The following is a 24948-nucleotide window of genomic DNA, read 5'->3' as shown; positions in this document are numbered from 1 at the left end:
ACAGGTCTGGGGGCGGGGCCAGTGCGTTAACTGCAAAAAAAAATATTTTAATCTTATTTTTTCATAACTAATTAATGAAGTTAAGCGTTAAACTGACAGCCCTGATTCTTATATAGTTGTACATTTTAGCTGTTGTTCTAAAAATCTTTCTTTTCGTCATTACAAAAACAAGCTACGTTGCTGCTGTAGTGAGTGACACACAACAGCACTGAAGGCGCACTTTGTCCGGTTTAATATATTATTATTCTAAACATTTCATTAACTGTACAGCAAAGAGGTTGTAATTTGCTGTTTCTTGGTAAAGAGTGAGAGAGACCTGCGATCCACATGATTTCTGTCAAAGAGCCAGGTGTGGCTGACTATAGCGAGCCAAAAGTTACCAACCTCTGGATTAGGGTTTCATCCTAGGCCTATATGAATATGAAGTTGGCAAAGTTAATCTCATTTGCACTGGCTTTGGTTTATATTTATCAGATAAGCACATTATAATTAGTGTTGTTATCCTCTCCTCTCTCATGTTGCCAAATATTGCAGAATGCATGTGGATTTTTTTAGGTGGGTGGGTGGAGCCATAGACCAGACAAATTGATAGCCTACATATTTACCAGCAGTGTCAGATGAGTAGAAGTCCACCTGTTTTAACAGATATGGAGATCTCATTTATGCTCTTACTGGCAGTTACTTTATCCTGTCCTGTTCAAACATGTGAGTAAACAACAGATTTGAATGATCATCAGTTATCTTTTGTAAATATATCTGGTCTGGAGGACATTCTGGCTATTGATTTGCATGTGTGGATGGCACTGAACCGAAAAAATAAAAAGAATTGACTTTTTATCTCAAAAATCTTTTTTACTCACAATTTTATGCAATTGTGACCTTTTCTGTGCGATATAAACTCACAATTCTAAGAAAAAAACGGCGAGATAGCCTACCTATGCTTAGGCTTACGTAGGTAGAAAAGTTTTTGTCAGATTAGACAGATGTGATAGATTATGTGACAATTGAGATCAAATCAAAGAATTAAAAATAATTGTGTCAATAGAAATGCCTGTTTTTTTTCTGATTGATTGACTGATGTTTAGGTGCCGAATTATCATTCTTCCTTTTCTTTATTTATAATATAAATTATACAAAGGTGGACGGACCCAGTGTAAATGATTTTATGAAAACGGCTGTTTAGTTGCTCGGCCATTTTAGCAGAACAGATACAGGGAGCCGCTCTTTAAATGGACTTTTTCGAGACATGATATCCGAAGTTTTGTTTTGTTTTTGTTTGATCAGCTGTCAAAACCTGCAGACCCAATCAGTTCAGCTGTGGTGACACAAAGTGTGTGCCTATGGCATGGAAATGCGATGGTGATAGTGACTGTCTGAATGGTGCAGATGAGGAAGGCTGTGGTGAGTGACATTTCTTATTTCTTGAAATCTCATCTTTTCTGTTTCAAACAGCATTTTTGTCTTTGGTGCACTGCAGTTTTAAGGAGCAGTGCCGATCCTAGACTTCTGGGGGCCCTAAGCAAAACTTTGTCAGGGGGCACCTGTCTGAGAGTTCATAAAAATCCCCAAATGCTCCGCAACCCAAAACCTATTCTTTCTGAGCAGTTTCACTGTCAACAAACAGCAGTGAGCTGAAACAGCCAGTAATACAAAAAAGAAAGAAAATTACAAACAATAAGGCATATACAATAGAAAAAATATACAAATAAAATAAACAATTTAGTCTATAATAGCCTACACAGAAATTGATTAAAGTAATCAAATGTAAAGATAAATCACTGACGTCACCATATAAATTAAATATAAATTGATTCATAACAAAGTTATGAACAATCCTCCGTAAAGAGCAGTGAATAATTCTCTCCGTTTCTTTTGTTCTTTGATTAACATTAATGACAGACTGCAGCAGGTTCGTAGCTACAGTAGGATGCTGTCATGGAATGCACAGATCTAATATATTGACTAGCATTCTAATACTTTTCAAACCATTCATGTTCACTTCAGAAATAACTGACTGTGTTTAGTGAAAACTCACCAAGACAGACATTTTGACATATTTTTGTGTGTATTTGTCCCTTTAGGTGCACACCACATAAAACACCTTTAACCCTTGCTACTTACACAGATAGATAGATAGATAGATAGATAGATAGATAGATAGATAGATAGATAGATACTCAGTTTGTTTTCGTCTTAATTTCAGACAAGATCTGCAGATCCAAAGAGTTCAGCTGTGGAGACAAACGCAAAACATGTGTGCCTATGATATGGAGGTGTGATGGTGAAAATGACTGTCTGAATGGTGCGGATGAGGAAGGCTGTGGTGAGTGACATTTCTTTACCTAATGTAAATCACCTTCACCGGATGTGTGAAGGATGACTCTAGTGACGGCACCGAGGAAAATGATGGAATGAGATTTGAGAGCAAGAGTGATGCTTCTCAAGTGACAATATAAATATTTTAACTAACTAAAATTTCAAATAATACACTGTTTACACTGCACTAAGACAATATAACAAAAATATCCATTAAAATGTATTTATTTATTTATGCATCTTTTTTTAAACTGATATTATAAAAGGATCTCAGAAAAAAAATTATACATTTGATGATGCACTTCAAAAAAAAGAGTCTATATGAACTCTGTATGGTTTTATATATTTGGACTTTTATATCTCACAAATGCCACTTTTTCTTGACAATTTTATCACTCACTAATGTAGTGTGTGTATATAAATATGTAGATCATTAGACAGACAGATAGATAGATAGATAGATAGATAGATAGATAGACAGACAGACACAGACAGATAGATTAACTATAGATAGATCAAATTGCATTGCTTTGTGGGAAAAGACAATGAAGAACTTTAAACAACATGGCCGATAGTTTTTGCTGAAAACATTTGTATATTTGAGGTTCAATGCAGTGCTGCCAAATCTATTTTAATTAATACATTTTGTAATTTACTTATTTTTTAATAATTAGTAATTACAATGCAAATAATGAAAAAACACAAGGCTTTGGCAGAGAAAGTTGCCAGGTAACATTCTCCTCTCTCTTGATATCATCAGTCACTCAAGGTGAAGCAGCGGCAATCACAAGCCAGAACCAAACGGCACAAAGTGAAGGTAAAGCTCATCATTACAATCTTACAACCCCAAGTCTTAATTCACCAAGTTAGTTAACTAACATGTAGTAGCAACAGCATTCTGGGAGAGAAATTTTTCCAACAAACAATGTGTTTCTGCAACTCCCTAATGGTTTTTTGTTTTTTGTTTTTTTGAAGATGAATGAAGGGCAGCATACAGATGACATCTGTGGCAAGTACTTCAGAGACTGAGACACGGAAAGACCCTCTAACCAACATTACTATGAAGCTTACTGGATAAACAGTATGAAGTGTTGACATTGGAAATGATAAAATTATAAACACAAAAACTTAAATTAGAGAAAACTAAACTGAAGGTGGAGCTACACAACCTTGGATAAGGAGTGTAGATCTCATTAACCACTGAATGCAAGAATTAATTCATCAGTTAATAGTGTGTTACTGTAAGGCATTTCTGCATAGAGTAATGCTAATCTAAATTAAAATCTTGTTCTAAATTTATCATTATAAATGAGCTATTTTATTGTTTTTAACATTAAAACAAAGCTGTCAATAAAACATTTGTTTTGACTGTTACTCATTAAAAATTAAAGGATAAATGAAAACTACTAACTGGTAACATACAGTTTGATCCTGGCAAAAATTTCTCATCCATTCACAAAATGTCCTAAATTCACTTGTTTTAAATACAGGTTCTTCTGCTTTATTGATTGATTGATTCCATTCAAAATGGCTAAAAGATATTTTAAGTGTACTCTCTAAGAAAGTAAAAAGTAAGAAAGTCACTTTAAGTAATCAAGTCTCAAAGTTAACAAAAAAAAAAAAGTCTTAAGAGAAATTAGTACAATTTTAGCCCATCATAGTTCCAAATATGGTCACAGTATATGGCACACTATATACACAATGCAGAACCCTGCACATTGATTACATAGATAGATATACTAGACACTCATCCTTCTTATCTAAGAAGGTCACACAAGGTTAGAGTCTCACTCACATCAAAATGTTAAGCCCAAAATGTTAAAGTCCCAATGCATGGCTGTTGAGGGTGGTTGTTAAAGCATTGCTAAAATGGTGGTTGCTTACTGGAAAGGGAGAAATAGAAGGGAGTGTGTTTGTATTTATTGTGCAGGGTTTCTGTTTGAACACAAGGTGGTGCTGTTAGTGTTAGTCAATACTAAACATAAACCAAACGACTGGGAACCTGCATGTTTATAGTCAATGTTTCGGTGTCTAGCGATATATACATATTTTTAAACAGGTATAATTTCAGCTATTCCTTCCCTGATTGAATTTATGGGTTATGTTTCTTTTGGCTGCTAACTTAGAAATGCACTTTTATCACATTAATATTGTATCAGTAACTGATATTTCTCCTAATTTTGTATGAAGTAGCTAATATCTTGCATATACTGCAAGCTCCATCTTCTGTGCCTATAAACACAATGAACACCTCTTAATTACATAATCTTTTTGCTTTGACACAACTTTGCTGGTTTATGCTGGTCCATTGCTGGTTTAAACTGGTCCTTTGCTGGTTTATGCTGGTTTATGCTGGTCCTTTGCCAGCACATGACCAGCATAAACCAGCAAAAGGACCAGTTTAAACCAGCAAAGGACCAGCATAAACCAGCAAAGGACCAGCTTAAACCAGCATCCCAGCGTCAAAACATACCTAACCAGCATATGCTGTTTTTTTCAACAGGGTATGCTTTGGAGCGGCGCGAAGACCAACATTCACAGAATGAGAAAATATGAAAAAAACAACACTGTAACTCTACCCAAAACTGGCTGAACTCCAAAAATAAGTAGCCAGCCAGACAGGAAGAAGATCCATAATGGAAACAGTTGAGAGGCCTACGGAAACCCTGAAGGAGTTCTGTTCTGTATATCTGTCTCTCTGTCTATCTATCTATATCTATCAATCGTTTATCTGTCGTTATTCAGGAAAACTATTTCTTACACTATAGCTGGATTTGCCCATGGATGTTTTGGTGAATCAGACAACAAAAGGCGCATTATGTGTTCAGTTATGCACTCGTGTTTAACTGTAATTGATTTCGTAATATCTGTATTTTATTCTTTGACATTATAAAGTGCTTTGTGTTCAAAAATGTGAACGGTTCTTAGTCAAATACATGATTTTGTGTTGTAACACAATAGTATGTGCTAAAACCAAAGGCGGTCAAAAGGGAGAATACATTTTATGTGTACTGTATATGCGACTGATCGAGGTCTAAGTTGATGTTTGCACATGCTAACTAAATAGCCTGACTTGCTCAAAGGCCATCTGTTACTCATAACAAGGTCTGGTGATAATTTAAGGTGTGGCAAATGAGCTTATCAGTTCACCCTGAACACCTATGACACAAAAACATGTCCAGGTCACATTTCATCCTGAGATTAATCGCAAGAAAGAAATGATAATATTTTGCATGAAGAAAACAAAACCTATGTTGAGAATTGTGTAAGAAATGTGTGTGTTGGCCATGAAAATCTTAATGGTCCATAAAAACGCCTCTTTTTCTATATGCAAAACAAAAGGTAATTTTTTATTTATTTACTTTTGATTTTGAAATTAAAACGTGTTCATGGTAGATTTTGAGACATTCACCCAGAGATCAGACAACATTTTTGGGGTTTTTGCTTTGGCCCACTGTGCTGAAAATGTTCTAGACCGTGTTTGGTGGTCTTCTTTATTCAGTATGACTTGTATTCTGTATGACACACTCTAACTAGGACACTGGGACCCTGAGAACACAGAGACCTTATTGTTAACCTCCCACCCCCTTTGACGGGATGTCATAATCAGCAATCAGGGCAAGAGATTTTGACCAGCGTATACTGCGGGAGTTTGCTTATAAAATATGTTTGTTCGGTTATCAAACACTTGCCGTCAGACCTGCTCATTTTGAGTTTGTTCCAATGTGACTTCTGTAAAAACGTTTTGTCAGGCAACTGAAGTGTGTTATGTAGTGTTAACTATTTTTGCGTAAGTCAAACATTTCAATTCATATGACTGAATCCACCTGACTACATTACATAGCAGCCAAATACATTTTTGAGGGATACATGTTTTGTTTTTAATGAATTATTTAGTTATATATTCAGTTATTTTAATTTCTTTATATTTAATGTAAACAGGCAAAACAGAGAATAACGCTCTCAACTTGGTTAAGAAAGGCAATGCTGTTGCTATAAACAAACTAAGGTAAATATTCAGGATGTGAAGCGTAAAGGACACATTAAACTCTCAAACAAGCGTGAAAACACAACTTGGGTACTCCTACTTTCTATTTCAGGGTTTAATTGCTGATACAGGATATTGCTTCTGAAGCCGAGTTGTTTTCCGCTCATTTTTCTTGCTTTGACATTTTTTGTTTAGCATTTGGAGCCTAACTGGCAACACAAAACATCTGAGAATCCCACTTATACACCGAAGTACAAATGACTTGTTTTGTTCAAAAACTCGTAGAACTTCTGTAGAATTTCTGTTTCTTTGTTTTGATAAGTTGGGAAACTTCCCGGTAGATGAGTGGTGAGTGGTGGCAGAGTGACAGAGCCGGTTTCCGATTGGGCTGCAGGTTTTTGTTGTTGTTGTTTTTTCAGGTGAAAAGAGCGTTCACCTCACCTACCCTCCACACAAACAGTAGACTTTTTTTATTTGTATACATGCTTGTTGTTTCCCTTTAGTAGGTATTTATTATGCACCACAAAAGTTCTGCCTGAAAGTCATTTTTACAGAGATTTAAAGAGATTTAGGCTACTTTTATTGAGCATGAATGCATTCAGTTGAAAAGTGACAGTAAAGCCATTTATAATGTTACAAAAGATTTCTATTTCAAATAATTCCTGTTCTTTTGACATTTCTGTTCTTCAAAGAATCCTGCAGAAATGTATCATGGGTTCAGCACTGATAACAATAATAAATGTTTCTTGAGCATCAAATCAGCATATCTGAAGGATCATGTTACACTAAAGAGTGGAGTAACGATACTGAAAATTCAGCAGTCATCACAGGAATAAATTAAATGTTAAAATAGGCTACATCAAAATAGAAAATGGTTATTTTAAATTGCAATAATATTTCACAATATTAATGTTTTTACTGTACTTTTGATCAAATGCAGCCTGTGTGAGCATTAGAGACTTCTTTAAAATGTCCCTACTCGTATACTCATTCTGACTTTACGACTACATTTTTTACAATGATTTCATTAGCTCGGCTGCCACTGTGAAGCTACTAAAATGTTTGTGCTCCTTTGATCTGAAGCATCGTGCATGTGTGATTCCCAAGACAAACACGGAAATTAGCAGAACTGGTTCAAGGGGCCTCCAGCTCCAACTTGCAAATATTTTTTCCCATGCGGCAAAGTCATGTTTGTATCATATGATTAGCTTTCAGGCACTTAAAGGGGTTCTATTATGCTCTTTTACAAAGTCTTGATTTGGTTTTGGGGGTGTACTAGAACGGGCTCTCGGTTGTTCGAAAAACACATTATTTTTCACATATTTTACATTATTACAACACCTCTCTCCTCAGTCTGGCATGAACGGCTCGAATAGTTCCTGTATCAAATGAAGACCCGCCTTCTGAAATACGAAATGTGCTGTGATTGGTTAGCTGGGCCAGTGTGTGTTGTGATTGGCAGCACTTGGCACCTGGTCGGGAAATGTCACGCCCCTTACCATAGCCTGCTGCGAGCTTCAGTGTAAATATTGCGTCAAAATAAATTTGAGTGCGATTTAAACCCGGATGATTGTAACCACGCTAAGTTCGTCTGCGAACTAAAGTTGAAAAAGTGAAAACGCATAATAGGACCCCTTTAACAATAATTCTGGCATTCCAGGGCCAAACATGCCTGCTGTAGTGGAAATCCTGACCTCAATGACTATCTAAACATTAAGCTATAACATCAAGAAATTCCCCCAAAATGTACTTGAAACAGGACAGGAAAAACGACTGGACAACAGTGAATTGTTTTGGTAGATGTCCCAGTGCTGGTTTAAGAAGACTATGTTCTGATGGCGTTTGGGCGATGACGATGCTACTAGTTCAAGGCTACACACGGAGTCCTTTTTTCACAGACGGTGTTTTTACATCACTGCTAATTTGTGCAGTTAAACATTAGATAATGTGTCCCCAGAATTTATAAGATCAATTTTAAATGTAATTTTTTCAAAAGAATTGTTCACTTTAGAAAATAATTTTCACTTTTTCAATATTAGCTACTCATCCTATAAAATGGAATCCAAAAGCTGTCTAAATGTTGTTTGTTGTTTTTTAGTTTCATATTTATTCCCTACATAACTTGTGCATCTGTATAATAGCCTAATCATACATAGGGCTTTGAACTCTCTAAAACAGATAACGGAGGAAGAATCTACTGACAAGGAAAAGTCAAGCTATAATATGTTTATGACTGCGGCTTCCATTTACTCCGTTTCTACGCATTTGACCATTACCGTATAGTATTTCAGATGTGTCAAGGTCACAAAAATATGGAGATGTTTATTAGATATATGAGCAGCAGCAATCTCGTCCAGATATGCTTATCAGATAAGTCATCCTATTTTTCACATTATTATTCTTTCCCCGCCATCAGTGATAACTAAGCAGGTAATTGCTGAAGTGTTCTAACCCCTCTTCTACCTGGAATCTTGTAGAGTCGTAGAATTGTTTGGGATGGCCGTGGACTGCGTTTGACCACGCCCTCGATTGTGCAACTCTTAAATCACACCACCGAGTTCCGCCTCTCTTCACGAAGCCCCGCCCACTCTACGCACCCATTCAAATTCAAGTTCAATGGTTCAAGTTCAACCATCATATCTAGGTCCACCGCTTCACAAACATACATTTACCCACAGCTTCCAATGAACACAAGTCCATCTGCTTCATCAGAACTGTTTATTTAATACAAACACCCACAATAAAAACTTGACCAACACATCAAACAGAAAAGAGAGGGGCTGTAACCAGCTCATTGAGAGACTATGGAGAGCTCATTAATATTTTTACTGGCAGTTACTTTCTTCTGTCCTGTTCAAACAGGTGAGTAAACAAGTTTACTTTATCTTTAGGGATCTTTAATGATCATTACTTATTTTAAGCCTCATTTAATCAGCATGTGAATGTATTTTAACTCATAGAGATTGTTTTCAGTGTCCTACAAGTGTTAAGTGACGTTCAGATAACATTCACTTTATTTCCGAGTTCTGAGTGATACTGCAATTTAAAAGGTGACTAATCTGGCCTATAAAGTTGAATCTATCAAAAATATAAATATATATACATTTATATATACATATATATATATATATATATATATATAGGCAATGTATGTTCATGTATATTCTGCATGAATACTCATTAATATTTTTACTGGCAGTTACTTTCTTCTGTCCTGTTCAAACAGGTGAGTAAACAAGTTTACTTTATCTTTAGGGATCTTTAATGATCATTACTTATTTTAAGCCTCATTTAATCAGCATGTGAATGTATTTTAACTCATAGAGATTGTTTTCAGTGTCCTACAAGTGTTAAGTGACGTTCAGATAACATTCACTTTATTTCCGAGTTCTGAGTGATACTGCAATTTAAAAGGTGACTAATCTGGCCTATAAAGTTGAATCTATCAAAAATATAAATATATATACATTTATATATACATATATATATATATATATATATATAGGCAATGTATGTTCATGTATATTCTGCATGAATACATGATTACACAACACAATAGGTATTTCCCTTTATGCATTAATGATGTTAACTTAATTCCTTCCAGCTTTTTGGCTCCTACAAAATATATAATGATTATTTTATTCGGCATATGTGTTTATGATGATGCTAAATGTTGTTATTGCTTTCTCCAGAACTCAATTGCATCGTTTGCTTCTGTTTTGCTCAACATGAATGAATTCTCCAACCTCACTAAGCAGGACAAATCATAGCATTGCCTTACAGTAACCACATGTGTCTATACTGTCTGCTATAGGGGCCTCATTCCATAGTATTTTCGCACACATGCCTTTCCCAGAAGTTCTCAATCATTTGCAGTGTATGATTTCACAAGGACAGTAGTAGCGTAGCTCCAAGGCATGAGGAACTGGCTTCCCACGCAAACTTATTTTCTACCAAAAACATGCATTACTCATCTTCACGGACAAGAAAAATAAGGGATTAAATGAGGCACAATTTCTATGCTTATGTTGTTCTCTCAGTGTTGGTTTGGCATCGGAGTCTTGCTGGATTGGTAGTGTAGATTAAAAGTTATTACGTGTGTTAGAAAAAATCAGTAAAGCACAATAAAAACGTACAGAGAACTGAGTCTTCATTAGTGGAGGTGGTGTAGTTATGTTTGGGTGTAATTGTAGATATAGATAGGCTTCCTATATCTCTAGATTCTGCTTAGAAATAATTAGTTTATAGAGCTGTTTGGACGGTGCAGAGTAAAATAAAGCTGATAGTTCAGTTTAAAAATAACCACAGTTTGACTTTAGGTTCAGTAAAGTGAAATGATTTTACTATATGGGTGAATCTCTCAAAAATATTTAGCAGGTCATGTTTACCCCACAATTTTTTAATTGCAGTAACTGCTGTTGATAACAGCAATTCAAAATGCAAATGTAAAAGACTTTAAATTAGACTTGGCATCATGCAAAATGTAATTTCTAACTTAAATTTTTTTTGTTTGTTTGTTTAATTTTGGGGTTTAATGTAACCTGTTCCTGACAGGATTTGATAGATAGACCCATATATTTGATTGACTCTTATGATCAGACAGATCGATTTATAGGTTAGATAAAGGTTCATAGGTTTATTTATAGGTTAACCTTTTACACATGAGCGAAAGGTGCAAGATATACTGTAAAAAGATATGCTTCTGTTTTCTCGTTGGTATCTACACGTGCAAATGTTGTCATGCAGACTCTAGTGAAGCAAGAGCAATACACCACAAATCTTCCATTGAATGAGGACTTTTATCAGTTATGATGCATTTTAGTTTCTTAGGCAATCTATGTGATAAGCCAGATAAACTTTCCATAACATCCTTGGCTTGGCTGCCACGTGTCTTTCTCTACCCTGGGCTGTCTTGATAGTAGGCTGTTTAGATAATAAGACACACTAGAGACATCCAAGAAAAAAGCAAACAGCCACGTTGCATTCTGTGGCCAGCATCTTCAACTGCATCTGTAAACAATGAACAATACATTGTGCTTTGAAGTAGATCTGGATGATACAGGATTTCGATTTGATTAACTACAACATGATTCAAGTTCTCTTTACTGAAAACTTGCAAAACTATCTGATTAACCCTTTGATGCACAACATGGGTCTAAAGTGACCCATTATTTTTTTCTAGATCTTTGCAAGAAAATCATTTCACCATTCAGAATTCCTCAATTAACTTGTTTTTGATCATCACAAATCCTTATTTTAATTTTTTCTTCTTTTTGAATAAAAATCGTTTTTTGTGTCACTACCCTTCTAATGCACAACATGGGTCTAAAATTACCCATATTCATTTCCTGTGTTATTTCAGTTATGGATGAGTGTTTCTTTGCTGCATCTCTGAAAATAAATGTTTTTCTATCATTTATTATTCCACATAGTCTTTAAACATGTTGTTTTTGACTTCCACAAATCATTTTGTTTATTTTTCCTTCCTTACTTTATAAACAAACACAGTTTTACACACACGGGTCTAAAATGACCCATATTCATTTCCTATGTTATTTCAATCATGCCTGAGTGATTGCTCAATCTTTGAAAGAAATGCATTTTATCATTTATTATTCTAGGTATCCATTAAATATCTTGTTTTCGATTTCCACAAATCATTATGTTTATTTGTCCTTTCTTTACTTTATTCAAAAAAACAGTTTTTGTATTTCTACATCAATTTTACACACATGGGTCAAAAATGACTCGTATAGAAACCTTTGTTATTTGCTATTTTTTTGCAAATAGGAACATATTTACTGCAGAAAACTATTCGCCTGCCCCACATTTCACAACTCAACATGGCTACTTTTGTATAATTGATGCATTTAGTCTTATTTTATAATTTATTACCACAGAAAATATTTGATCTGTGAAAGATAACTGGATATAATATTTGAATGTTAGGCTAAGGTTACCTTGATCTTGAAATCTATAACTAGTGAGACAGAGAAACATACCCAATACTGTTAGCTAGGTCAACAAAATAAAAGTCAAAATAATACATTATTATATACAATTATATATCATTGCTGTCAGGCGGAAACCTCGTATCTCCACATTTCATCATAAATCAATACTATTAGTCACCCTTTATGTCTGTCAGTGTTCCTGAAAATTAATAGTTTTGGACAAACATAACTTCTGTCTGACAGCAACAATGTATAATCAGTATATACATGATCAACTGTTTGCTGCGCACTCTTTATCTAGAGTGTTAGTATGACTGATCCCAGACATTCTGGATTAACGGTTGACATGTTTGTAGAGATGCTGCATGATGAGGAAGATCAGGCAATTCTTAGTCCTGATTCAGAGTCTAAAATATCTGATGTTAATGACCTAGTGCCACAGCACAGGGTCAATCTGGAGTTGTGGGTGTAAAGCCAGCTCTCTTAGATGAAGAAGACTCTGTGATGACACTGAAGACTTGTCTGATGAGTCCTCTGAAGAGGAAACTCAGGCCCAGTCCAATAGATTGAGTAAACATGGTTTGCACCTACTCATGTAAGCGGAGAACATGGAGGTGGCCCGTGGTGCTGTGGTACAGTGTGTTGGAAGTTGCCACCCTCAGTGCCTACACCAGGGGTGGCCAGTGTTGGCCCTGGAGAGCCACTGTCCTGCAGAGTTCAGCTCCAGCCCTAATCAAACACACAAACTAAACAAGGTCTAAGGGTTACTAGAAAGCTAGAGGCAGGTGAGTTTTTATCAAGGTTGGAGCAAAGCTCTGCAGGACTGTGGCTCTCCAGGACCAACGTTGGCCATTATGGCCCACTACGCAACACCCTGATTTCATGGGTGGTGCACTCTAAAAAATGCTGGGTTAAATACAACCCAGTGCTGGGTAAAATAGGGACAAACCCAGCAATTGGGCTGTTTTGACCCAGCGGTTGGGTTAAATGTTTAACCCAACCTTCTGGGTAGTAACCCAACCGCTGGGTCAAAACAACCCAATTCCTGGGTTTGTCCCTATTTTACCCAGCACTGGGTTGTATTTAACCCAGCATTTTTTAGAGTGTGTGACCAGCGCATGACAGCAATTCATCAAGGAGCTGGTCAAAGAGCTTGTCATGACACATATGAAGAGGTGTTTGGAGGGCACACCCCACCTTCAAAACCATATTACAAAGGCAATGGGAAGATAAAAAACAAAACACAGCCACCACCCGGCCACAGGTACATCAGGCAGGAGGGTCAATTAAAGAGGAAGAGTTGCAGGATTTGCCCGGCTGCCAAAGACAGACAAGTCAGCAGCTAGTGTTTCCAGCCTGTTTCCAACATGCCTGTTTCCAGGAGCACAAACCTGTAGTTGTCTTTTGTGAGGCATGTAAGCACTGAGATGGCAATCTGAGATGGCGCTGTACCTGTGTGATTTTATTTTGTTCGTTTTATTTTCATCTATTCGGTCACATTCACTACAGTTGCACTACAGACAGTTCAATTTCAGTGTTATCAGTGACATGTGTATGTTATGTGTGACAAAGTGGTAAATAAACATATTTTAAGTGTTAAATGTGTTGGTCTAAATAACTGCTAAAATAATTATTTTAACAAAATGTCTTCATTCTTTTGTTTTATCATGCTTGCATAGATGTGTGTAAACATGATGTAGTAACAAAAAAACTAGGGGAAAAAATAATTTGTGGTCATTGTAAAAAGATATTTTGAATATTCATGGATCATGGAATTTATAGATCAGGGAATATTAAATGCTGAAATAAACTGATTTCAAAAGATAAAACAAAAACATGCGCAGCGAAGTATGAAATAACATAGGAAATGAATACGGGTCATTTAAACCCATGTTGTGCATTAGAAGGGGTTTTCATAGCTTGTGCATCAAAGGATTAAAGAAATTTCTATTCCAAGTGCACCACACATTAAGTGGTCAACAATGGTGTAAATGTAAAACAAATTCACTTATTTAACATCTTTGCGGAAAAGATGCTTGAAATATGAAGACAGTATATATATACATTTATATTTAGCACTCTTCTTATTTTAAATTATCTCTGAAAATTTACGATACATTTAAGACAAGTTTATATATATATATATAAACTTGTCTTAAATGTATCGTATATTTTCAGAGATCATTTAAAATAAGAAGAGTGCTAAATATTTCTTAGACAAAATGTAGACGTTGAGTTTCAGAGGTCAACTCAAAAACTCAAGGAAATTCAAATTCAAAACTAGTATACCTAGTAGACTAGTATTACACCAGTATAGGCTAACAGTAAAGGTTCTGTAAAAACAAAGAAAATAACATCACCTTTCAACCTGTCACTATAATACAAAAATTAAATATCAAACATACATCAGGTGTCCTGTCGTCAATACTTTTTTCCTTTTTTATGTTTGCTAGTATTTTTTATTTGAAACTTTTATTCGTTGATTCTTAAAAAAAAGACATGGCAAAACATTCAATTCGAATTAATCGATGAAACCAGAAAAAAACACCCAGCCATACTTTGAAGAGATGTATGATGTCAACCTAAGGTCATAAACGGTTTTATATCAATGGAAGGTTTGTCTTTAAATACTGATAAGACCTGTCTAAATGTTACATTTGTGTAATCATTAATCATTTTATGTCCACATTTCCATTATAAGATAGAATGATACAACTCTGAATCCTGATTGGATTAGCCAAGTTGGAAGGTGTTGTAAAATGGTCGCTATAAAGTTAATATTTTTCTATATTAATTTGTGAAGTTGCCACATTGCTTGGCAACAGCCTATGGTAAGGCTAATGTACTTTGAGATGATTAATTTTAAACTTAAAATATTTATCTAATAATGTAAGCTATATTAATATATGAATTGTTTATTTAATGTGTGTTTTTTCTTACAAAAGTAATAAGCCACTTTATGTTATTCTAAAGTGATTTTACTACTTTGTTGGCAAAGTCTTTGTTGTCACAATTATGAATTGAAATCAGTGATTGAATTCTTTTGCGACCTCCACGTTTGTTTTCAGAATTAGGCAACCCAGATCTATTGAGCTGTGGGCTAATGCCATCAAAAGGCCATTATCAACACATCATTATTTCCCTGACAACTATGAATACTAACTAATGAACGTCACATGACTCTTCCACTTCTACTTGAGTAACACTAGGTGGTTACAGAGAATGTCGTTAGATATCTATGTTTGATTATCAATTTAAAGGTTTACTATAACTAAAAGTCGGCCATTGTTGCATCCAGCCAGTGTCAAGAGCATGTTTCTTTCTGTTTGTGTATGACTTGTGTCATCATTTTTAAAAAAGGTGGTGGAGCTGTCTTTAAGTTTGTTGGTGTCGTGTTTCTCAGAGCAAGCCTCCTCCTTAATTACGATCTAGAAGACCTCCCCTTACTGGCAAATCATACATAACGCAGTTACCAGTGTTGGCACTAGATTGTGTACAGTGATATGCTTAGATGTGAGGGCTAAGGAAGATTATAAGGTGAAAAGCAAAAGTGATTCTCGCCCTCTAGTATTTTAGCTTGTTTTCTCTGTGACCTCAAATGACTAAAATAACATGCTTAAGGTGCTGGATAATGTGTCACTTATGTGAGGCATCACTTATGTCTCCATCTGACAGGTGTTTTGACTTGTGAACCACGGCAGTATCAGTGTGGCAATGGAAAGTGTATCACATCGAGATGGGTGTGTGATGAAACTGATGACTGTGGTGACGGCACTGATGAACTTCCTGCTGCCTGCTGTAAGTGTTCCTCCATCTAAGATAAGTCAGTTGTCCCAAAGAGACGGGAGAGAGATGATGGTGTAACATTAATGATGCTAGGTGCAATGATTTAAATGTGGCTACCTGTGTTTATCCATAGATGACAATTCTTCACTCCTATTGGAAGCTGAAAGAAAATCAAAACTCTTTTAAACTACATTTTGCTTAATTTTCATTTTTTTGTGGTCACATGTACAAAATATTATTTCCCTAAATTGTCCTAAACGACATGGCAGTGAGTAAAATTCTGTCTTATACCAATAAGCTGATTAATTATTTTGATGCCATGTCTGGCACTTAAAATTCTGTACTGTTTTATTTCAAATAAATAAAATTTGAACACAATTTCTAAAAAGAAATAAACGAAACAAGTGAATTTTAGCATCACAACATAATTTTGAACGTTTTAAAAAGTGGATATTCATTTTGAGATTACACTGTTGAGTTTGTGTTTAGTTTAGTTGCGTTTAAATTTCTAGTTTTGTTTAAAAATCAGTGAGCACTAGGTTATTTCAGTGTAAAAAGGTAATATAAATTTAAAAATAAGCAGAGCAAGATCATGCAAAATTAAAAATCCAATATCAACTGGCATCAACGACAACAAAAAAATCACTAACATTTGCTGCTAACTCATCATTATACAGTATCTTACATCCCTAGCTAGGCACCACTCATATTTTCTACAGAAAATGTAAAAATCCCATTTTTCCCTCTCTTTTCAGTGGCCAAGACCTGCAGACCCAGTGAATTCAGCTGTGGTGGGCGACTAAACCAGTGTGTGCCAAAGAGCTGGAAGTGTGATGGCAAAGCGGACTGTGAGAACGGTGCGGATGAGGAAGGCTGTGGTGAGTGACATCTTGAAGTTATGTGTATCTTCATGGTGCTGCCAGTGTGCACGTGTGTTTAAAATCTCCATCACCACTTGCAGATCCTCGCCGGTGTCTGGATGGCGAGTTCCGCTGCGGCAGCGGCCAGTGTGTGAGTGCCGCGTTTGTGTGTGATGATGAGAGAGACTGCGATGACGGCAGTGATGAAGTCTTCTGTCCGCCCACCACGTGTAGCTCCAGTTCCTTCAGGTGCAACAACGCGCAGTGTGTGCCTCGACTGTGGGTCTGTGATGGAGATGCAGACTGCGCCGATGGCTCAGACGAATTGCCTCAGAAATGCAGTACAGGGATGCCTAAACCTACCAAAAATCCCTGCTCCTCTATGGAATTCCATTGCGGTAGTGGGGAATGCATACACAGTAGCTGGAAATGCGATGGGGGAGAAGATTGTTTGGATCACTCCGATGAGAAAAACTGCTGTAAGAAATAAGACTTGTTGATGTTACTGACATACAAAGTTCTGTCATGAAACTCTAGCTGGCACAGTCCGATAGGTCAAACTCAATCTGACATAATGACATCATTATCACATGGCGCAGCTGATTGGTTCTTTTTGTGTCAGCAGCCAATGAGCTGCTGCTCAACATTCAAATATATGACTAGTGCTTGCTGTAGCAGTTGCAGCGTGCTTCAGAAACCCTCTGAAAACCCTAACCCTTCCCCAGCTCCACCTGTATGGATCTGCTATGGGGTGATTCCGCCAAGACCAAACACATTAACATTGTCATGTACATTACCATGCCAATCCCTCCGAGAATTTTCATGACAGAAATACAGATAATCTTTGCACGGTACACACAAGGATACCAGGAAGACTCGTTCATCTTAGAATAGCAGTACCACGACTAAAATGATGATAAAGACAACTTCACAGTGCACATTTTTTATAGAAGGATAAATGTACATGTTAATAAAAAAAACTAAATTCACATTTCTGCTTTTAAGCCATTAGAAATTCCTTACCCCTTAAGAGTTCCATTATAAATGCATTACTGTAAATGCATTTTTTGTTTCCAGTGATTTTTTTTTTTTGTTCACCCTGAATGCAAAAGCGAAAAATGCCATTTTTAATGTACAGTTAGTGGGAGCAGGATTGTGGACCAATGAGATTTCACATGGGTGGCGCTACACAGCAAAAATAGAACCAAAGGTATCAATAAATTGTACTCTCGTCGCGGTCACGGCAGATTACTGTTATCGCTTTTCACTTTGTTACAATGTAACCTTAAGAGCATCAGTAGCCATTTTATCCTCAAGACATAATTAACTATTTTTCGCTTTCCAGCCTTGCCCACATGCCGACCGGATGAGTTCCAATGTGGTGACGGATCTTGCATCCATGGCAGCCGGCAATGCAACCACGTATATGACTGCAAAGATTTGAGTGATGAGCTGGGCTGTGTTAATGGTGAACCATACAAATTATGCTCTTTACACAAAACTGATGCTTCAGGTGTTATTCTGATGTGTTTAACTTAAATTTCTCCTTTTTGATTTTCAGCAACCCATTGTGAGCCACCACACAGGTTTAAGTGCCGCAGTGGTGAATGCATCAGCATGGAAAAAGTTTGCAACAAGCAACGGGACTGTCGAGATTGGTCCGACGAGCCATTACGAGAATGTGGTAAGTAAAAATGGCTTTCAAGGAGTTGCATTGCTTAGAATTACATCAAAAACCAACCTGTGCTACAATATGTGATTTTCAAATTCACAGATTCTAACGAGTGTCTTTACAACAACGGGGGTTGCTCTCATATCTGTAATGACCTAAAGATTGGTTACGAGTGCCTCTGTCCCACTGGCTTCCGGTTGGTGGACAAGAGACGTTGTGAAGGTAAGAAACTGAAATTAGTTCCCATACTCAATCATCTGGAAATCTGGTCATAGTACGTTTCACAGACCTTGGTGCAGATCCAGTTCGAAGAATGATTTCATTTGTACTTTAAACTTATTTGCTTTTTCTGAGCTGGAAATAAGGATAGAGTTTGTTCAGTAAGTCCATGCACTTGCTGCCTGCCATGATTCAGTGGTGTTACGGACACCGTTCTGAAGCAACAGAATGACTATTTAACTTCATGCCCACATATTTGTTTGATTTCTTCAGACATTGATGAGTGCGCCAACCCAGACACCTGCAGCCAAATCTGCGCCAACCTGATGGGTAGTTACAAGTGTGAGTGCGAGGATGGCTACCAGATGGACCCAGCCAGCAAGACTTGCAAAGCTATTGGTACAGCTTTTAAACTTCCAAATAGTAATTTCCCAATTCCCATACTTGCATACTGATAGACTCATACTCACAAACATGGTTCTGTAGGAACCATCGCCTACCTATTTTTCACCAATCGCCATGAGGTCAGGAAGATGACTCTGGATCGCAGCGAGTATATACGTGTTATTCCCCGCCTGAAGAACGTTGTGGCACTGGATATGAATATTGCTTCCAGGGAGATCTACTGGTCGGATTTATCCCTCAAAAAGATATACAGGTAAATCTTTGGACTCGTGGTGAATCTTGAGTCTCAATTGCTTCTTACCCAACTGAGCTGCCTGATGTCATATTTTGTCTTTCTTTCCCAGAGCACCAATGGATACAGCAGATAACTCCTCCCAACACAGTGTTGTAATTGGCAGTGACTTAGATGCACCTGAAGGTATCGCTGTCGACTGGATCCACGGGAACATCTACTGGACAGACAGCATTAAAGGTGCCATCTCTGTGGCAACAGAGGACGGAAGCAGACGCAAGACTCTCTTCAAAGAAAACCTGGCCAAGCCGCGTGCTATTGTGGTCGACCCTTTTAAGAAGTATGTCAAGTCCCAGAAACTCTCAAATGTAGGGACAAACTACGTGGGCAAGTGGTTTACTATGTTAAATCTTCTCTGATATGTTGTAGCTTCATGTTCTGGACTGATTGGGGCACACCAGCTAAGATCGAGAGAGGTGGTCTTAATGGAGGGGACCGCTATGCCCTAGTTACAGATAACATTGTCTGGCCCAATGGAATAACCCTTGGTATGAACATGTCCACTTACATAACTGTCCACAAAGTGTAACTTTGGTCTGACCCATTTTCTTGTCTTGTTCCATGCATAGACCTTTTGAACCAGCGTCTGTACTGGGTCGACTCCAAACTACACACTCTCTCCAGCATCAGCGTGCAGGGAGATGGTCGGCGTACTCTGATCATTGACCAGGGCAAACTTGCCCACCCTCTGGGTCTCACTGTTTTTGAGGTAACACTTTCATGCTCCTTTCAAACTTGTTGTTGGAAGACCTTGTTTCAGAGGTTACCTGAATGCTCACTCAATGGAATTCTCCATCGTCATTTTTAGGAGAAAGTGTTTTGGACAGATGTGAGCAATAACGCAATTCTAAGTGCAAATCGTGTGACTGGAAGAGACATCACGAAAGTGGCCGAACACCTCTCGTCCCCAGAGGACATTGTCTTGTACCACAACCTCAAGCAACCGACTGGTATGTCAGCCATTATATAGCCATATATTTGACGGTACCTTCCGAGTCACCATTCAGTGAATTGATTTTCCATCCAAAATGCGAAATAGTCTTCAGTGTAGTTCTGAACTTATTCTGAATGTCTTTCCAGGAATCAACTGGTGCAGGGTCAACAACGGTGGCTGTGAATTCTTGTGCCTGGCTGCCCCTCAGATCAATAGATTCTCACCCAAATACACTTGTGCCTGCCCAGACAACATGATGTTGGCCGGAGACATGCGAAAATGTGTTAAAGGCAAGTCAGATTTGGTGCTTGTTGTCAAGACATGGATATAAACAATGTTATTTCTGCTGATTTCTACATCTAACATTTATGTTTTTATTTTGAGCAGCTGTAGTCACACCAGAACCTCCTGTCAAGCCCGAAATAGTTACAACTAGTCATCCTAAAGTACCTTCAAAGACAATACCAAATCCTTCTCCTGCGATCCCTAACCGACCCACTCAACCTGCTCCAATCAAGCCATCCCAAACCACAACTAAACTTCTTTTATCCACGCAGACAGGTATGTCTTGCTTTATCCACCCAGACATTACCATCTGTCCCAGTCTTCTCCTTTTCTTGGCAAATTAGACAAACCCAAGCCCCAACCCTAATCTCAAGACGCTAGAGCAGGGGTGTCCAATCCTGCACCTGGAGGGCCACTGTCCTGCAGAGTTTAGCTCCAACCCCAATTAAACTCACCTGAACCAGCTAATTAAAGGGTTAGTTCACCTAAAAATGAAACATTCTGTCATTAATTACTCACCCTCATGTCGTTCCAAACCTGTAAGGCCTTCGTTCATCTTTTGAACAAAAATTAAGATATTTTTATGAAATCCGAGAGCTTTCTGACCTGCATAGACAGCAACGCAACTGACACGTTCAAGACCTAGAAAGGTAGTAAGGACATCGTTAAAATAGTCCATGTGATATCAGTGGTTCAACAATGTCCTTACTACCTTTCTGGGTCTTGAACGTGTCAGTTGCATTGCTGTCTATGCAGGTGAGAAAGCTCTCGGATTTCATCAATACATTTCTTAATTTGTGTTCAGAAGATGAATGAAGGTCTTACGGGTTTGGAACGACATGAGGGTGAGTAATTAATGACAGAATTTTCAATTTTGGGTGAACTAACCCTTTAAGGTTTTACAAAGCATACTAAAAATTTCCAGGCAGACGTTGAACCATTCAAGGTCATATTACAGTTTTATTGAAATTTGTGAAATCTGTTGTACAAGTAATTGTGATTTCTCTTTAGATGACCACTACAGTAATGTCAAAGCTGTGTCTCAATCATCATCTTCCACACTGTTGGCCTTGTACATTTTGCTTCCTCTTGGTGAGTGCTTCAATGCAAATGCTTAAACAAGCAATATAAAAATGTGTAGTGTTCTGAAAGCCTGTGAGTTACTAACAAAGGGAGCATTTTAATGCATTATGTAGGTACACACAACTTAAAGTCGCAATGTAACAGATATAGCTAAAGATCTTCTCTTTTGTATGTCCCATCTTTTTAAAGCAATCCTGTGTTTGGTTGTGGGTGGCGCTGTGCTGTTCTGGAGAAAGTGGCATCAGAAAAATACCAACAGCATCCACTTTGACAACCCAGTTTATCAAAAGACTACAGAGGACCAGGTGCATCTATGCAGAAACGGTAGTTCTGATGGCTATTGTTACCCGCAGGTACGATATACTTTATAAAAAATAAATACTGACTACACAACACAACATTCATGTTAGACGTATTAGCTATAATGTCCTAAAGCATTGTTAACGTTATCGGTTTACTAATAAGCCTACTTAGACTACTGTCTGGTATATTACTGTGTCTAATAATGATGGTCCTATTTTGCTTTCACAGAGACAGGCTGTGAGTATTGATGATAAAATATGATGATGACATTGAAGTCCATGCCAAAACTGATGTTTCAAAATAAGAGCCCTATTTGATGTCTTTCCTACTTGGAGGTCAGTTCTGCAGTAAAACAACATTTGAGGAACAGTGGAGATACAAACTGCCTTTTCACACAAGGCATCTGATGCAAAAAACAATCCAGAGCGGACAGTTTAGGGCAGACGCAAGAAAAAAAAAAGAAAACAAAGAAACCTCAGACAACAACAACCTCAGCTATCAAGGCTGCTTAGCATTTCACATTATATAAATTATGCGAAAATTATGAATATAGATATATTTTAATAGCACTTAAAATCAAAAATCAAGGTTTTATTCTCATGAGATATCTATGATAAGTTATTGTAAATATTGTATGTATTAGTACATTTTAAAGAGTTGAAAATGAACTCTGTTTTTAAGGAGATTTTTTTTTTTTTTGCAGGGATCAAAAAAACACTGCATGCTATTTTTCCAAAACATTTGTGTAATTTAATTCATAAGTTAATTAAAGATGCAGTACATATAAATTTAGGCAAAAATGGGCCATTTACTGTCATGAGCTGTGCAAGATTGGTTTTTCTGATGCTTTATGCCATTGTTTACACCATTTGCAGTTATCAAGTTCTTATTGTTGTGCCAAAATGGTCAATGTTACTTCTGAAACTGGAAGTTCACGATAAAAAGACTTTGTCCAACAGCAGCTCGATATCTGGCGGCTTTGTCATATGTAGTACTGATATTGAGATTACTTTTCTTTCACTCTTTTAAAGTTCCTCATTATATGAGCCAATGATTCCAGTGATTTTTCTATGATTCTTTTTTTATCACAAACACGTGTTTTATTACAAACATGTTGTAATCAAGGTGATGTTCTACATTCTCAATGTGAATTTGTAAATAATGTATGTAAATATGTTTATTATTGCATATACATTACATTTTTATTTTTAAGTATGCAGTATTGTATATAAAAAATGTTTTATTTATTTTTATGAATCTAGATCTTTGGGTGATTATTGGCTTCCTTTGCTGTGCACTATGTCAGCTGTTCATTTGTAAAGAATTTGTTTCTGTACATTCTGATTAATTGATTAATGGATGCATTTTCTAAGAAGCCAATCATGATTGTTCTTGACCTGTGTGTAAACCTAACTTGAAATAAACAATTGGAAGATTTCACTTGACTGTAGTTGTGTTTTTCATGTAAATGTGTCACGACAAACACCATTAGCTTTTTCAGGCCTATGCTTAAATATTAATCCAATATTCCAGTATAGTTTAGAGCCACAAAGGATGAAACTGTTCGTAGCTTCAGTAAAGTGAAGTTAGAATAAAAAACACCGGTCCTATGAGGATCAGTTTTAGCAGATGAGAAGATCAAGGGTTAATTCCTTTTCCCAGAGATCTGCTGAATGTATCCCTTCATTTGGAACACATAAGGCCCAGGCTGACAATCACTTCTGCTAAATACCGACATCACAAAGGCAGCTGTAAATGTGAACCTAAAGGCCTTATTTTACATGTGTCTCTGCTTATACCACTTTCCTACTGGATGCACATGACCCATAAAACCACAAAGGAACGATAGTAAAGCCATGACTTCTGGAATTCTAGGTAAAGTGGTGATTTCCAGGAAAGCGAATTCTAGGAAAAGCTCCCGTCTCAGTTTTCAAAACACACTTGCCCCACGGGATGACACCATGATATACTGACATCCTGGGAAAAGTGGGCCACGGATTAGTTGGGGCCGGTGGGTGGGTGGGTGGACCTCTATGACCAGTACATGTTTTTGACTAAGGCGACTGAGCTCCACCTCCAACATGTTTTGTTACCACTCACGTTTCTGGCACTTCTAAGAGTGTTGTGTGGCGCAACCAGAAAACCAGGCGTGGAATAACGTGGGCGGGATTTCATGTGAGTGTATGGCAGCTTTATTGTACAGGCAAAGTTCAAAGTGTGCATTGTTTGGTGGTTATGTTAGATAAAACGTTAATTTGTGTTATTCTTTCGAATTATCTAATCTATCTACTGTATTTACATCTAAAAATATATATTTATATATCACCATGGCTGCATTTATTTGATCAAATAATATTGTGAAATAGTATTACAATTAACAATAACAGTTTTCTATTTGAATAAAATATAGGCCTATTTAAGGCCTGTCTTCAGTGTCACGCGATCCTTCAGAAATCATTCTAATATGCTGATTTGCAGCTCAAGAAACATTTCTGATTATTATTATCATCAAAAATCAAAAACTGTTTTGCTGCTTACTATTTTTGAGGAATCCATTATTATTATTATTTTTTTTTCAAAATTCGTGATAAATGGAAAGTAAAAAAAAAAATACACACACAGTATTTAGGCGAATACTGTGTTTTATATTTTGTGAAATTATTATTATTATTGTTATTTTATCTATTTAATGCAGGGGTGCCCAAACTTGGTTCAGGAGGGCCGGTGTCCTGCAGAGTTTAGCTCCAGCTTGCCTCAACACACCTGCCTTCAAGTTTCTAGTATGCCTAGTTAAGAGCTTGATTAGCTGGTTCAGGTGTGTTTAATTGGGGTTGGAGCTAAACTCTTCAGG

At 37.0% G+C, this 24948-nt stretch overlaps 2 protein-coding genes and 1 long non-coding RNA gene across 3 annotated transcripts in view; all 3 read left to right on the top strand.

Annotated features, from left to right (window-relative positions):
• The first annotated feature begins 607 nt into the window (after positions 1 to 607).
• LOC107658702 (very low-density lipoprotein receptor-like) lies at positions 608 to 3642 on the top strand. The gene is made up of 4 exons (XM_016447357.1): positions 608 to 705; positions 1285 to 1401; positions 3077 to 3133; positions 3292 to 3642. Exons 1-4 carry the CDS (start codon positions 618 to 620, stop codon positions 3297 to 3299), a joined length of 270 nt encoding a protein of 89 aa, XP_016302843.1. The 5' UTR covers positions 608 to 617; the 3' UTR covers positions 3300 to 3642.
• Positions 3643 to 8948: 5306 nt separating this feature from the next.
• On the top strand, positions 8949 to 22557 carry LOC107658701 (low-density lipoprotein receptor-like). The gene is made up of 18 exons (XM_016447356.1): positions 8949 to 9166; positions 15934 to 16056; positions 16800 to 16922; positions 17006 to 17383; positions 18250 to 18372; positions 18466 to 18588; positions 18679 to 18798; positions 19069 to 19194; positions 19282 to 19453; positions 19545 to 19772; positions 19862 to 19980; positions 20062 to 20201; positions 20301 to 20442; positions 20573 to 20716; positions 20814 to 20987; positions 21723 to 21803; positions 21984 to 22147; positions 22326 to 22557. The coding sequence occupies exons 1-18, from the start codon at positions 9109 to 9111 to the stop codon at positions 22356 to 22358; spliced, it is 2571 nt and encodes an 856-aa protein (XP_016302842.1). The 5' UTR covers positions 8949 to 9108; the 3' UTR covers positions 22359 to 22557.
• A 1664-nt stretch (positions 22558 to 24221) lies between these two features.
• Positions 24222 to 24948, top strand: part of LOC107658698 (uncharacterized) — a 3192-nt gene continuing 2465 nt past the window's right edge. Inside the window, exon 1 of the long non-coding RNA XR_001630815.1 lies at positions 24222 to 24272. This is a non-coding gene — a long non-coding RNA (uncharacterized LOC107658698). The remainder of the gene's footprint in view (positions 24273 to 24948) is intronic.

The sequence above is a fragment of the Sinocyclocheilus anshuiensis genome, unplaced genomic scaffold (genome assembly GCF_001515605.1).
Source record: "Sinocyclocheilus anshuiensis isolate Anshui unplaced genomic scaffold, SAMN03320099.WGS_v1.1 scaffold828, whole genome shotgun sequence".
Lineage (NCBI taxonomy): Eukaryota > Metazoa > Chordata > Actinopteri > Cypriniformes > Cyprinidae > Sinocyclocheilus > Sinocyclocheilus anshuiensis.
This window is presented reverse-complemented; position numbering and strand designations above follow the sequence as displayed.